Here is a 12,765-nt window from a genome sequence, read left to right as displayed (position 1 = left end):
CAAAGGCAGACGCTTAACTGACTGAGCCACCCAGGCGCCCGGTTTATTTATTTATTTAATTTTATTTTATTATTATTTTTTTAAATCAAGCTGTGAGCTTAGTTTTTTTTTTTTTTTCCCTTTTATTTCAGATTAATTTGCATGAACCCTAAGGTTTGAGAATTACTGCTTTACTTTCTCGGTGAGTAGAAAATAAAACCCCCTTGCCGAGAGAGCAGCAGTTAGGAGCAAGGTATACGTCTTACAAAGAGCAGCAAGATTTCGAACTATCCACTGAAGGGAAAGGGAGAAGAATCTTCAGGGTTACACAAAAACATTGCAGAGCAGCCCAGTCCCCGCTGAAACTGCAGACCTCAAATTAATGATGATAACAATCCTTATGCTTGTTCACAGAGGGTCCTCATGACTATGACGTATTTATTGAGGTATGGTGTGGCAACTGTTTGCTAAATATAAGTACTGATATAAAAGAAGATACAGAAAAGAATATAATAGTTTTTATGAGCAGCGAGTCCATAAAGAGGTATTAAAAATGATTAAAGAAGACAATTCAATACATCATGAAGTAGACAGTGTCAGAGAACTACAAAAATGGGGTGGGGGGGGCACCTGGGTGGCTCCTTGTTTGAGCCTCTGTCTTCTGCTCAGGTCATGGTCTCAGGGTCCTAGGATCGAGCCCTGCATAGGTCTCTCTGCTCGTGGGGTGCCTGCTTCCTCCTCTCTCTCTGCCTGTCTCTCTGCCTACTTGTGATCTCACTCTCTGTGTCAAATAAATAAAAGCTTAAAAAAATGGGGTGGAAGGAAAGAAGTGTTTATTGGATGGCTAAAGAACAAGGAAGAGACACATGGAAAACATCTGATTGGCTGTGGTCACGTAGTCGATCTTGTTCGAAGTGAGAGGCCCAAAGTTGGCTTGACCTTTGGGGACTGGCTGGCTGAATATACTGGATTTCTGCTCAGCAGAGCATTTACAGGGATACAAAAATTAATTAAGTTTTGGTTTTCTGACCTTGTACCCTGGGCAGAAACACCTCCATCATGGCCTAAAGATTTATTTAAAAAGAGGCACAGGGATGCCTGGGTGGCTCAGTTGGTTGAATGTCTGCCTTTGGACCAGATCATGATTCTAGGGTCCTGGGATCAAGCCCTGCATTGGGTTCCCTGCTCAGCCAGAAACTTGCATCTCCTTCTGTCTGCTGCTCCCCCTGTTTGTGTTCCCTCTCTCTCCCTGTATCTCCCTATCAAACAAATTTAAAATTTTTGTATAAAGAATAAAAAATAAAGGCACAGTCATGTCTTGAAAGGTGCCTCAACATGCAGAGCTCTGGTTGACAGCTGGGTCTCCGTTTTGCGGCTGCTTCTCTGCTCACATCGATACTATAGTTCTGGGGTAGCAGGAAAAAGGCAGCCCTTGGTTATCATCAAACCGTCAGGCCAGAACAAACTATCAGACCTGCTTGAGTCTAAGGAAGATTTCAAGCAATTCCTGCTTCCAATCATCAGCAAGATGCAGGAGGACATTCCAATTTGCTCTCATGTGCAAGCAGGAGTTTATATGCAGAATAGGAGGCCGCTGTGGAAAATGGACAGTCTGCTCATCCAAATAAAAACCACGTGAAGGCCTCGAGGAAAGCACCCTGGATCGTTTTTAGAATACAAAAGACAAGAGTGCAGGAGTGACCAAATAATGTGAAGAAGACCAAAGAGATTCTAAAAATGGCAGTGAGGCATTGATTAACCTAGTCTAGAAGATAGAGAAAAGCAAATAAGTCATCTTGGAGAATCAGAAGTTTCCAGCCAGTGGTTTCTGGTCAAGTGATGGAGACTGACGGACACCACAGAGACACTGGAACTAGAGAGCCTTTTGTGTTTTCTTTCTCTTTCTCTCCTTTTTTCTCTTCTCTGTGTACGTGTTATCCTCACTTATACTACGGTTCTATAACGGTTGGTCTGTGGTTGATGACTTTAGTATGAATTTGTATTGTTAAATGTTTGGGGAGGTAACTTTGTTGTGTGTTTTTTGAAAATGCTCTCGCACAAGAGAATGAAGGCCTTCACTGTAAACTCTTGCAGGAGCTGCACTGGTTTTTAGACTTCAGTTATTTCTAAATGTCGAGGTGCTTTGCCCTTTTGTGTGTGACTGGATAGCTCCCCCAGAACTTTGGGTCTGGATGTGACTCATAAGACTCAGAATTGGGTTTCTCCAGCTCTGGAGGTGCTGAAGGAGCTATATGACTGCTAGAAGACGGCCCCACGCAGCGAGTGCTAACGAAGCTGAACAAGGGACCAGACATGAGCTGGGGATGTGAATGGAGCTGATAGGGCTAGGATGTATGAATCGGAAGGAGCAGAGAATGGATTGCCTATATTTTGAGACTTTAATTTCTGGGTGAGGCCAACGGAGGAGAGATATGTTTTGTCCAAATGTGTATTTCATGTGACGCATTAACTGATATAACCATCTGGTCCGTTTGCTTGGACAACCTAACTCAGCTTTATTTGACATGGAACCTAGAACAGAAGACAAGATCTTCATATTCTATACAGGTTGATTGACTCCCCTGATACATTTCAGGGATTCTGGACATAGGATGAAAGAGATATTTACAAAGGCTGTTGAGGGTTGGGAAGAAAAGTGAGGACTGCCTACTTTGGACCCTACACTGAACAGGGCATGGGTGTCTTCAAGGTTCTGTGAGTAGTCCAAACTTAAGTTCATTTACATAGCAGAACTATGTAAACTATGATAAGTATTTGGGGTCAAAACCTTACTAGGAAGGGAAAAAAGGTTGCCATATTAACAAAGCCATTCATTTGCTTGAAAAAGGAAAAGGATACATTAGAGTGCTGAAAGCCAAACTGGGGAAAGAAAACAGGCATTTATGAATGGCATTATGTTAAAAGATAAATTGAGCGATAGTACCTAATTCCTAAATATGAAAGCAGGGACTAGAGCAGTTGATAAAAGAAGTGAAATATGACAGCTGCCTTAAAAATATGGTAGGATTTGTAGGAGGAGATCATTCACATCAAGTGAAGATATCATCATCTAAACAGTTTATACTACCCTATGTATGCAATGCCATTTCTAGCACTGTAAAGAATTAGTATAGGAACAAGATGTTTTTTGGCTCTCAAAGACATTCCTATCTAATAAATAGAGCCAACACTGATCATAGCAGGTTCTTAGAGTGGTAAAAAGCATAATGAAGGGAAACTTTTGAAGGTGCCTTTGGAAATAATGTTGAGTAAAATAATAAATATGCTCAAGTCCTGGTTTTTTTTTTGGGGGGTGCACAAAAAAGATCTAGATGGCACATATATGAGCTCAACTAATAAATGGTTTGCTTGGTTTTAAGAATTCAGTAACAGGGTTGTATTTAGGCAACATGGAAAGAATAATAATTGAAGGAGTCTTAACAACAGTGGCCTATAAAACTCAAGACACAATACCATTTCAGGTGTGAATGGCTTTCTTTGCTTCCAGTTTCTTTCTTTCTTTTTTTTTTTTAACCAGTTTTAAGTTAATGAGACCTGCACTGCATGTAGCAGTATAAATAAGACACAGCTGTATATATCTGAATTACTTATCATTTTATACTGATGCCTTTGCGAGGTTAATGGTGAAGGGAAAGCTGCTACTTATACCCCACTACACTCTTATAGGGTAGATGTGTTTTATAGAGAGGTTGGGAGCCAGGTTTAGATTTTGCCAACAATCTCCCTGAGTAATGACATTTTGAACATGGCACTTAAGAAATTGTATTCAGCAAAATAAAATACACACTATTAATATAAAAGCAGGCAACCTTAGAATAGAGAATATTCCTTTACCAAATAGTAGAAGCTGAGAAGAGGCAACAGAATGATACCTTTGGATTAGAACAGGGAAGAGAGGAAAGTGGGACACAATTAGAGTCAGGGCCACCAAGGAGGCATCCAGGAAGCCAAACATCCCACTGGGAATCTGGGAATCTGTGGGAGGGACATAGGACAAGCAGAGGCTTCCCTGTTCTTTCTGGAGCTGACCTTGAGGACTAGTGAGATTTGAAAGGTGATGTGCAAGGCAAAAATAGTGCAGACAAAAATCACGTGCAAAAAAAAAAAAAAAAAAAAGGAAGAAAAAGGAGGGAAAGGGAGCACTCAACCTGCCCGGTGAAGAGGCCAAGTGGGAGACTAGCGTAGTGCCTTCAAGTCTAGAAGAGCCAGAGATTTCCATGCTGCTCCAACCCACTACTTCTATGGTTGGGTGTCAGAATAACTGGGCTTGAATTTTCATGTATGTGAAAAAGTGCATATCCTTAAACACTAGAATCATACTCTATGAGACGTTTCTGAAAAAAGAAGGACTAAGGGGGGAAATTACTTATACAAAAAAAAAACACAGTGTCTTTTGTCTCAGGCTCAATCCAGGCCATGTGCCCTTTGATGGGAAAGACGGACTCGCCTTCACTTGCTTAAATTGCTATTTCTCTCTCTCTCTCTCTCTTTTTTTTTGAGGTTTAAGCACATAGTTGATGTTTCAAAAATTATGTGTACTTACTTTGCAACTTCACAATATTAATATACTTGAACTTTTGTTGTTATTTTATTTCCTAGTTTCCCCTCACTAAAACCTCTTAATGGAAATTTTGTAAACATGTTTATGTGATGTGATGTCTACATGTCTACAGAATACCTACAGAGTACGACATTCAGATTTAGCCACTTACACTGAAATCTCTCTATGAACCACCAGTGTGCTACGTGTTAGGATAACACACTCAGATTATCCTTGTATCATTGTAGTGAAGCAAGCATTTTAAAAAGAGCTTTTATTTTCAAAAGTATTGAAGCTTAAAAAAAAAAAGTATTGAAGCTTATGTGAGGACTGCCTTTGATCAGGCACTTGGCAATTCGATAGTTTAGAGAGGAAAATATTCAAATGTAAGGAAAATGTCACCTCTTATCTTAAATGGTAGAGGCATTTGCCCTTGAGAAATTCTTATAGGAGTGAGGCATTTATAACTAATGACTTTTTCACAATAAAAATTGGTGTCATTAAATATTGTATGAATACATTGTCATTAAAAATCAACTTTGAAGGACGCCTGGGTGGCTCAGTCCTTAAGCATCTATCTTTAGCTCAGGTCATGATCCCTAGGTCCTGGTATCGAGTCCTACATCGGTTCCCTGCTTCTCCCTCTGCCTGCCTCTCCCCCTGCTTGTGTTCCCTCTCTCACTGTCTCTCTCTCTGTCAAATAAATAAATAAAATCTTAAAAGAAAAATTAACTTTGAGGAGCACCAGGGTGTCTCAATGGGTTAAGTGTCTGCCTTCTGCTCAGGTCATGATCTTGGGGTTCTGGATTGAGTTCCATGTCAGGCTCCCTGCTCAGTGGAGAGTCTCCCTCTCCCTCTCCCCCTGCCTCCTGGTGGTGTGCTTTATCTCTCTCTCTCTTCTCAAATAGATAAATAAAATGTTTTAAAAAATTAACTTTGATTACCAGTCTTCATTTTCTGAAATCCTATATGGATCCTAATATATTAGTTCATATGCTTTTATGTGTGTATTATTTTGACCATCTAGACAATATTCATGAGAAATACTAGCTCCTCAACAACTTTATTGTTCATACCAGTACCTTAAGTAGGGTCACTGAAATATTCTTTACAGTGCATGCATGCAAAGTTGTTTCCACTGTAAATTACTACGGTAGCATTTTCTGTCACAAGTGCATTTGCATATGTGTAAATCTCTGTCAGGTTTCATAGGCAACCTTTTAACAACCTACCTGAAATTTGGAAAATTATCTGTAGAAGGTATTTTTTCCTTCAGGATTATCTGTATTTTCCAAAAATTTCCAAAAATTAAAAGGCATTTAAACTTACTCTATGGAAAAAAAAAAAGGTTTTTATTGAAATAATTACGGATTCCTAGGAAGTTGGAAAATAGACTACAGAGAGGTCTGAGGTACCCTTTACCACATTCTCCTTAGTGGTTACATTTTACATGACTACACCACAACATCAAAACCAAAAAGCTGACATGAATACAATGTGTGTATATAGTTCTAGGCCATTTTATCATATGTGTAGATTGTGTAACCCTTGCATTCAAGATAGAGAACTCTTTTATCACCACAAAGATCTTCCTCATGCTACTTGCTTAAATTGCTCTCTCTCTCTTTTTGCGAGGTTTAAGCACATAGTTGATTTTTTATCATTTTATCATTTTTATCATTTTATACTGATTTATTTACGTGATCCTTTATGGTCATCTCCCAGCATCCATAACTCCTGGCAATTTCTAATCTATTCTCCATCTCTATAATTCTGTAATTCCAAGAATGTGATAATAGATGGAATCATAGAATATGTGACCTTTTAAGACTGGAGTTTTTCACTCAACCATTGGGGAGAGGCCCATGCAAATTGTTGCTTGTATCAGTGATCCATCCCTTTTATTACCGAAGAGCACCCCATAGTGTGGATGTCCCACAGTTTGTTTAACCATTCACTAGTGCAGGAATTTTGAATTGTTTCCAGTTTGGGGCTGTTACAAACAAAGCTGTTATGAACATTTGTATACAGGTTTTTGAGATTTTTTTCTTTCAATAAATCACATTTCAGAGCTGAGACCACAGAGATAAATAAATTGTAATAAATAAAGTAATGATTATATATTTGAATACTCTTGACAAAGTATTGGTTTTAAAATAATATCTGCACAAAAACATGATTGTTTTTGGCATGATGTATACACATTGACTCACTCATTCATTCTTGAAAATTATTGTTCGAGAACTCCGGACTTGTGCTGAGCACTGGGGCAAGTTGCCTTCCCCACCAGGGCTTTTACATAATAATGCCTTTGCCGCATACAGGTAGCTTGCTCTATGTTCATTGGTTTTCACAGTTTCAAATTTTAGCTCGGAATAAATATTTATTCTGAGTTAACGTGACTGCTATGCTAATATTTAAAGGTGTAGTCTTAAATTTAAATTCACTGGAAGATTTGGGTTAATATATTTTGCCTTATCTTAGGAAAGCAATTGCCAAGCATGCATGCACAAATATACACTCTACTTTTGCAAGGTGTGCAATTCAGTACTTCTTTCAAATAAGGGTGAGGTTCAGATGGATTTTTACTTGTAGCTTGTTCACAAATTAATGAATTCTTCTGCTTCTTCTTTTTCTTTTTCTCCCATAGCATAAAAAATTGATCAACCGTCCACAGAGTACCAAAACAATTTCTACTGATCCTGTAGGTAAGAAATATTTGCTCGGTCATCCTTACAGGGGCACTATTTTTCCTCTTATATTTTATACTATGTGAACTGTGTGGAGAAAGTGACTTTGCAATTAACAAATAATTACATTCATCAGCCTAATAAATGAGTTTTCCTTTGGAAATCATATACATATAAACCAAACATTCTCAAATATGGGTGTAATTAAAATTGTTAAATCTCAAAATATGAACCCTGCTAAGATAACAGTAATTGCTTGGTTTGGTAAATAAACAACTACAGTTTGTTCTGAAATGTTGACAATTAGTTCATGGATCAAAGTGTGGTCACTTCAACTCTATAATCGAGGGTAATAGATTTTAAATAGAGGTATGTTGGTATGAAATCACAAAAAAGGAAATGTTTAATAGTTGATTGTGGGTATACATAATTCAATTATATAACAATGATGTGGACTTCAAGGTAGAATTTGACATTTTTTTAACGATTTTATTTATTTATTTGACAGAGAGAGATCACAAGTAGGCAGAGAGGCAGGTAGAGAGAGAGGGAGGAAGCAGGCTCCCTGTCGAGCAGAGAGCCCGATGCAGGGCTTGATTCCAGGACCCTGGGATCATGACATGAGCCAAAGGCAGAGGCTTTAACCCACTGAGCCACCCAGGTGCCCCAGAATTTGACATTTTTATTCTATTTCAGCCTTTGAAACAATCATTTCATAATGTTAATGGTCACTAAATAATTTATTGGTCTTCAAATAATTTATTATTTGATCTTGGTCTTCAAAAGATACCAGTGAGTCTGCTTTGACTACAGTGTTGGGCCACCACTGACGACATAGCGTTTCATTCAGGGGTTACCTGTATGGATTGTATGTGCAGGCTTTACCCAATTACATTAAATGCGAGGATGGGCGTAAACCTTACTGTTATATACCATCTCAGAGACAATAAAAACCATTTTCAAACAAAGAGCAGGTGATGTAGAAAAACTAAATTAAACCTGCCAAAGCCCAAACCGAGAAAACCTAGCAAAGCAAATCTGACAACAACAACAACAACAAAACAGCAGTAGTGGGACACCTGGGTGGCTCAGTTGATTCAGTGTTTGACTTCAGCTCAGGTCATGATGTCGGGGTCCTGGAATGGAGCCGGCATCAGCTCCCTTCTTGGTGCAGGGGGGCAGGGCAGGAACGTGGATGTGTGTGTGTGTGCGTCTGCTTCTCACTCTCCCTTCGCCCCTCCCCTTGTTTCTGCTCACTCTGTTTTTCTCTCAAATAAACAAATAAAATCTTGAGCAGCAGCAGCAACAACAACAAAACCCAAAAAGGAAAACAAAACCCAGCAGTAGTATATGAAAACCTGGGAAGTTTTGTAGGATTCTCACCTCTTGAAGAATTTGATGTCTAAAGAAAAGCACTCTCTTTGCCCTTTCCAACAACCAGCGGAGAGTGCAAGAGTGCAGTGATCTTTCCTGTGTGTAGAGGAAGTCCTAGGTTGTGACAGTGTGGGGTGCCTCACAACCAAGCTGCTGCAGGAAGAATGGTGGTAGGCGAGGTCAGAGCAAGACAAAACTGTGAGAAGTTTTAAATGCCAAGTGAGGACATTCAGACAGTAGGAGGAGCCGCTATGAAACTGACTAACAAGGAATGGGTACAATCAGATGAGACTTTGAAAACCATTAATTGTATGGAGGACTGAAGTGGTCACAACTGGTAGCAGGGATAGGAGTTAAAGTCCTGGTTCGCGATACTCCAGAAAAGAGAGGCAGGGCATGACCGAGATTGTCAGTAACGCTGGCAAGGAGGGGAAGTATCTGAGGTAGGTTTAGAGTCAGGACATGGGTGTGGGGGATAAGAATTAAGCATTGAGAAATTTGAATAATGTAACGTGTTTCAGCTTACTCAGCAGAGTCGTCACATTCACTAAGAAGTGCACGGGGTGAAGGAAGTATCTAGTTAGAAAAAGGGCAAAGTTGAAGTCAATCAGAGAAAGACAACTATCATATGATCTCCCTGATATAAGGACATGGAGAAGCAACATGGGGGGTTAGGGGGATAGGAGAAGAATAAATGAAACAAGATGGGATTGGGAGGGAGACAAACCATAAATGACTCTTAATCTCACAAAACAAACTGGGGGTTGCTGGGGGAGGTGGGATTGGGAGAGGGGGAGGGGGCTATGGACATTGGGGAGGGGAGGCGAACCATAAGAGACTATGGACTCTGAAAAACAACCTGAGGGTTTTGAAGGGTCAGGGGTGGGAGGTTGGGGGAACAGGTGGTGGGTAATAGGGAGGGCACGTTTTGCATGGAGCACTGGGTGTTGTGCAAAAACAATGAATACTGTTACACTGAAAAAAATAAATAAAATGGAAAAAAAAAGAAAAAGGGCAAAGTTGATTGTGACTTTAGAAACCTGTAGCTTGGATTGGCTGTGATATATACTGGTACAGAAAATTAGGAGATGAATATTGCAAATGACCTCCAAGACTTAGGGAGACAAAGCCAAAGATAAAAGTATAGCCGAGCTGGGATATTTCTTTTCTTTTCTTTCTTTCTTTTTTTTTTTTTTTTAAGATTTTATTTATGTGAGAGAGGGTGAGCACAAGTGGGGTTGGGGGGAAGGGTAGAAGGAAAGGGAGAAGCCCAGTCCCCACTGAGCAGGGAGTCCAACACAGGACTTGATCCCAGGACCCCGAGATCATGACCTGAACAAATCCATTGAGGGGAGAGGACAGATCAGAAAGAGATCTGAGAGAGGAAGTAGTAATTATCAGAATCAGGAGGAAGAACGTCAACAAAGGGGAAAGAGAGGGAGGAGGAGAACCAGGACAGGCCGTAGAACCCAGGGGAAGGAGTGAAATGCTTTCTGGAAATCAGAGAAGCTACAGACTGAGAGTCGTTAGCTCTGAGTCATAATTAGGAGGGTACTAGGAAGATCAGAAAGAGGATTCCACAGAGTTATAACAGACAACATATAACCCGTAAAGCAAGGGCTTGAGGAGTGAGCTGAAATGATGAACTTGTGTCACTGAGTTTACATTAGGCATAAAAATATTTTATGGTTAAAGGGAAGATGGAGAAAGCCTGGTAGCTTGAAATAGCAGAAGCAAGGAAAGGGGAGGCTTGAAGCATGGGACTAACTGTGTGGTAAGGAGGAGACTGAAGGAACAGGTGTGAAGGGAAATTACTTGGTGAAGAACACTGCAGGGGATGGAATCTGGCAACCATGGAGGAGTGAGATTTTATAAGACAGTGATTTCTAAATGAAAATGAGCTTTAAGAGAACTCAGGTCAGATGACTTTCGGTGAATGAGGAGAAACAGACATTGGCTGAGTGAAACAGAAGGTGAGTGGGATTTGGGCTTAAGGATGCTGGAAAAGTTTTTGGTCATTGCTGGGAAAATTTTAAATTGCATTTAGGAAAAATAAAATTTTTAATGGGTGTGTACACTGCTATATAAGCTTGACTGGTCTACAGAACACAGGGTTAGTTGATGACATTTGGCATAGTTTCATAACCCTGGAAATCTCAGTAGTTGAATGCAGGGTGAGTAAAGCAGGATTGGCAATTGATAAATTAGTAACAATGAAAACTAAAATGGACAACAGAGTCCAAGATGGTTGCACGGCGGTCGTTGATGTACATAGCTGATCATGGGGAACAGCATGAGCTTCTGATAGTTAGAGGTGTGAAAGACTCAGTAGACATGAGCGATGGGCATCCAAGGACTCGCTGTGTCAGTGACAGGGGCAAGAAGCGTATTAAATGAGAGGGGCGGAGCTGTGGACATTAAGGAAGTAGTGGTCAGCAGTAATATTGAGAAACTGATCCCATGGAGGGAGATGAAACATGAGTATTGGGCATGAAGGTCGGTTTCTTATGTGGAATCACGGCACAGGTCACTGAGGTCGACAAGATTAAGGAACCATGTGGTCAGATGTGAGACTGGGTATCAACAGGGTTACTGATGCTGCCGTCAGCCAATGGCAGGAGATAGATGATGTGGATGGGGAGAGGAAGGCCTGCTCATACAGCATGAGCCTAGAGTGCACAATGGAAGCAGAATGCTGATTTGAAGAATGAAGAGAGAGGATGTGTGGACTCTATTTCCTGAGTAGTATTCCTAGAAAAGTGGTACGATTCACAAATGTATGTGCAATTTCTGTGAGTGGGTAGGTAGAAGGAATCGTGGAATCAAAGATGGCAGAGGCAGAATTCTTGCCCCACATCAGACTAGGCAAGAGTTAGCTGGAGAGTGGTGCAGACTGGGGCACAGAGGCAGAGGGATGGGTAGACATGAGTCATAGGATAAGGGAAGAGGTATGCTGAAATACAGGATGTAGTCAAAGGAGATGTTTGTGGCTGTAAATGGTCCAGAGGCCAGGGGAAATGTTCGAAATGGACTTTCCACAGAACTGCTCTTTGGGTTGAATCTTGGTGAGTTTGTGTGTGCGTATATTTGGGGCTGGTGGTAAGAGGATTATATAGTTGCTGGTACAATTTATGCACCAGATTAGTACTAATTAAGAAAAAAAAATTTTTGAACCCAGTAGCCTCCTTTAACATAGTGCTACTCAAAGTATGGTTGGGGACCCCAGTGTTAGCATCATCTCAGTTTGTTTAAAATGCCCAATTTTACCCCCACCCTAGTTTTACTTAATTGGACTATCTGGGGCGGAGTGTAAAATTCATTTTCACGAACCCTCCTGGATCTCAGGGGAGTTAAAAAATCTGAGAAGCATTTCTAGTCCTTGTTAATCAGTCGTTCCCTCAGGGCAAAGACCCCAGAAATGCCAGGGATCCAAAGTTTTTCACTTGTCCACGGAGGTGGTTTCAGATCTTTCCACTGTTCAGAGGCCAAAGCAGAGAGGCCTCAGATTTCCCGGGAGCAGGTGTGGAGGGTGAGATCAGCACTGCCCCCCGGGAAAGAGTCCTGATGCCGCGTGTTCTGCGTGTGCCGGCAGGTGCCCTGTGGGATAACCTGCTGCACTGGCTGGCCGAGGAGCTCTCGGAAGAAAACGCCACGCGTCTCTCCTCGTCGCTCCCCGTTCGCCGCAGCACCGTTGAGCTCATCAGACTCAAGAGCCCTGGTGATCTCACAGGACAGATCCACGAGCTTCTCTGCTTCTGGAAAAAGTCACTCCCCAAATCCACCGATAAAGTTCGCCTTCTGACTCGTCACCTCCGCCAGATCGGCAGAAGGGATCTCGCCGAAGAGCTCAAATTCAAGTGGGAACAGAAGGTGTTCACGGAGCCCCAGCAGTGGTTTGATGCGGCCGAGTGACGCCAGCTCATTCTTTCTTTTGCCCTAGAGAAGGGCCATAGCTGGTTTGAAGGAGGTTTCTGTCAACATCTTACTATCGAGTTTCCAAGTCAAGTTGCTTGAACTGAGTCTATGATGGATTGCTATTTGAGACAGTGGAAAAGCACTAATCAGATCATAAAAAGCATTCTCGGGTTTGAGGGCTCCTTCGTGACTCAGAGATGTACCTTCTGCAAGACTTCAGCCCAGTTTAATAGCATTTGTAATAGA

General features: G+C 41.1%; 1 protein-coding gene across 1 annotated transcript in view; it reads left to right on the top strand.

Annotated features, from left to right (window-relative positions):
• DTHD1 (death domain containing 1) overlaps positions 1–12,516 on the top strand; it is a 70,335-nt gene extending 57,819 nt beyond the window's left edge. The window contains exons 9-10 of the mRNA XM_045998227.1: positions 7,191–7,248; positions 12,197–12,516. Coding sequence (XP_045854183.1) covers positions 7,191–7,248; positions 12,197–12,516 — 378 coding nt within the window. The remainder of the gene's footprint in view (positions 1–7,190; positions 7,249–12,196) is intronic.
• Positions 12,517–12,765: the final 249 nt, after the last annotated feature.

This window comes from Meles meles, chromosome 2 (assembly GCF_922984935.1).
Source record: "Meles meles chromosome 2, mMelMel3.1 paternal haplotype, whole genome shotgun sequence".
Classification (NCBI taxonomy): Eukaryota; Metazoa; Chordata; class Mammalia; order Carnivora; family Mustelidae; genus Meles; species Meles meles.
Note: the sequence above shows the minus strand (reverse complement) of the source record. Positions and strands in the feature narration are given on the sequence as shown.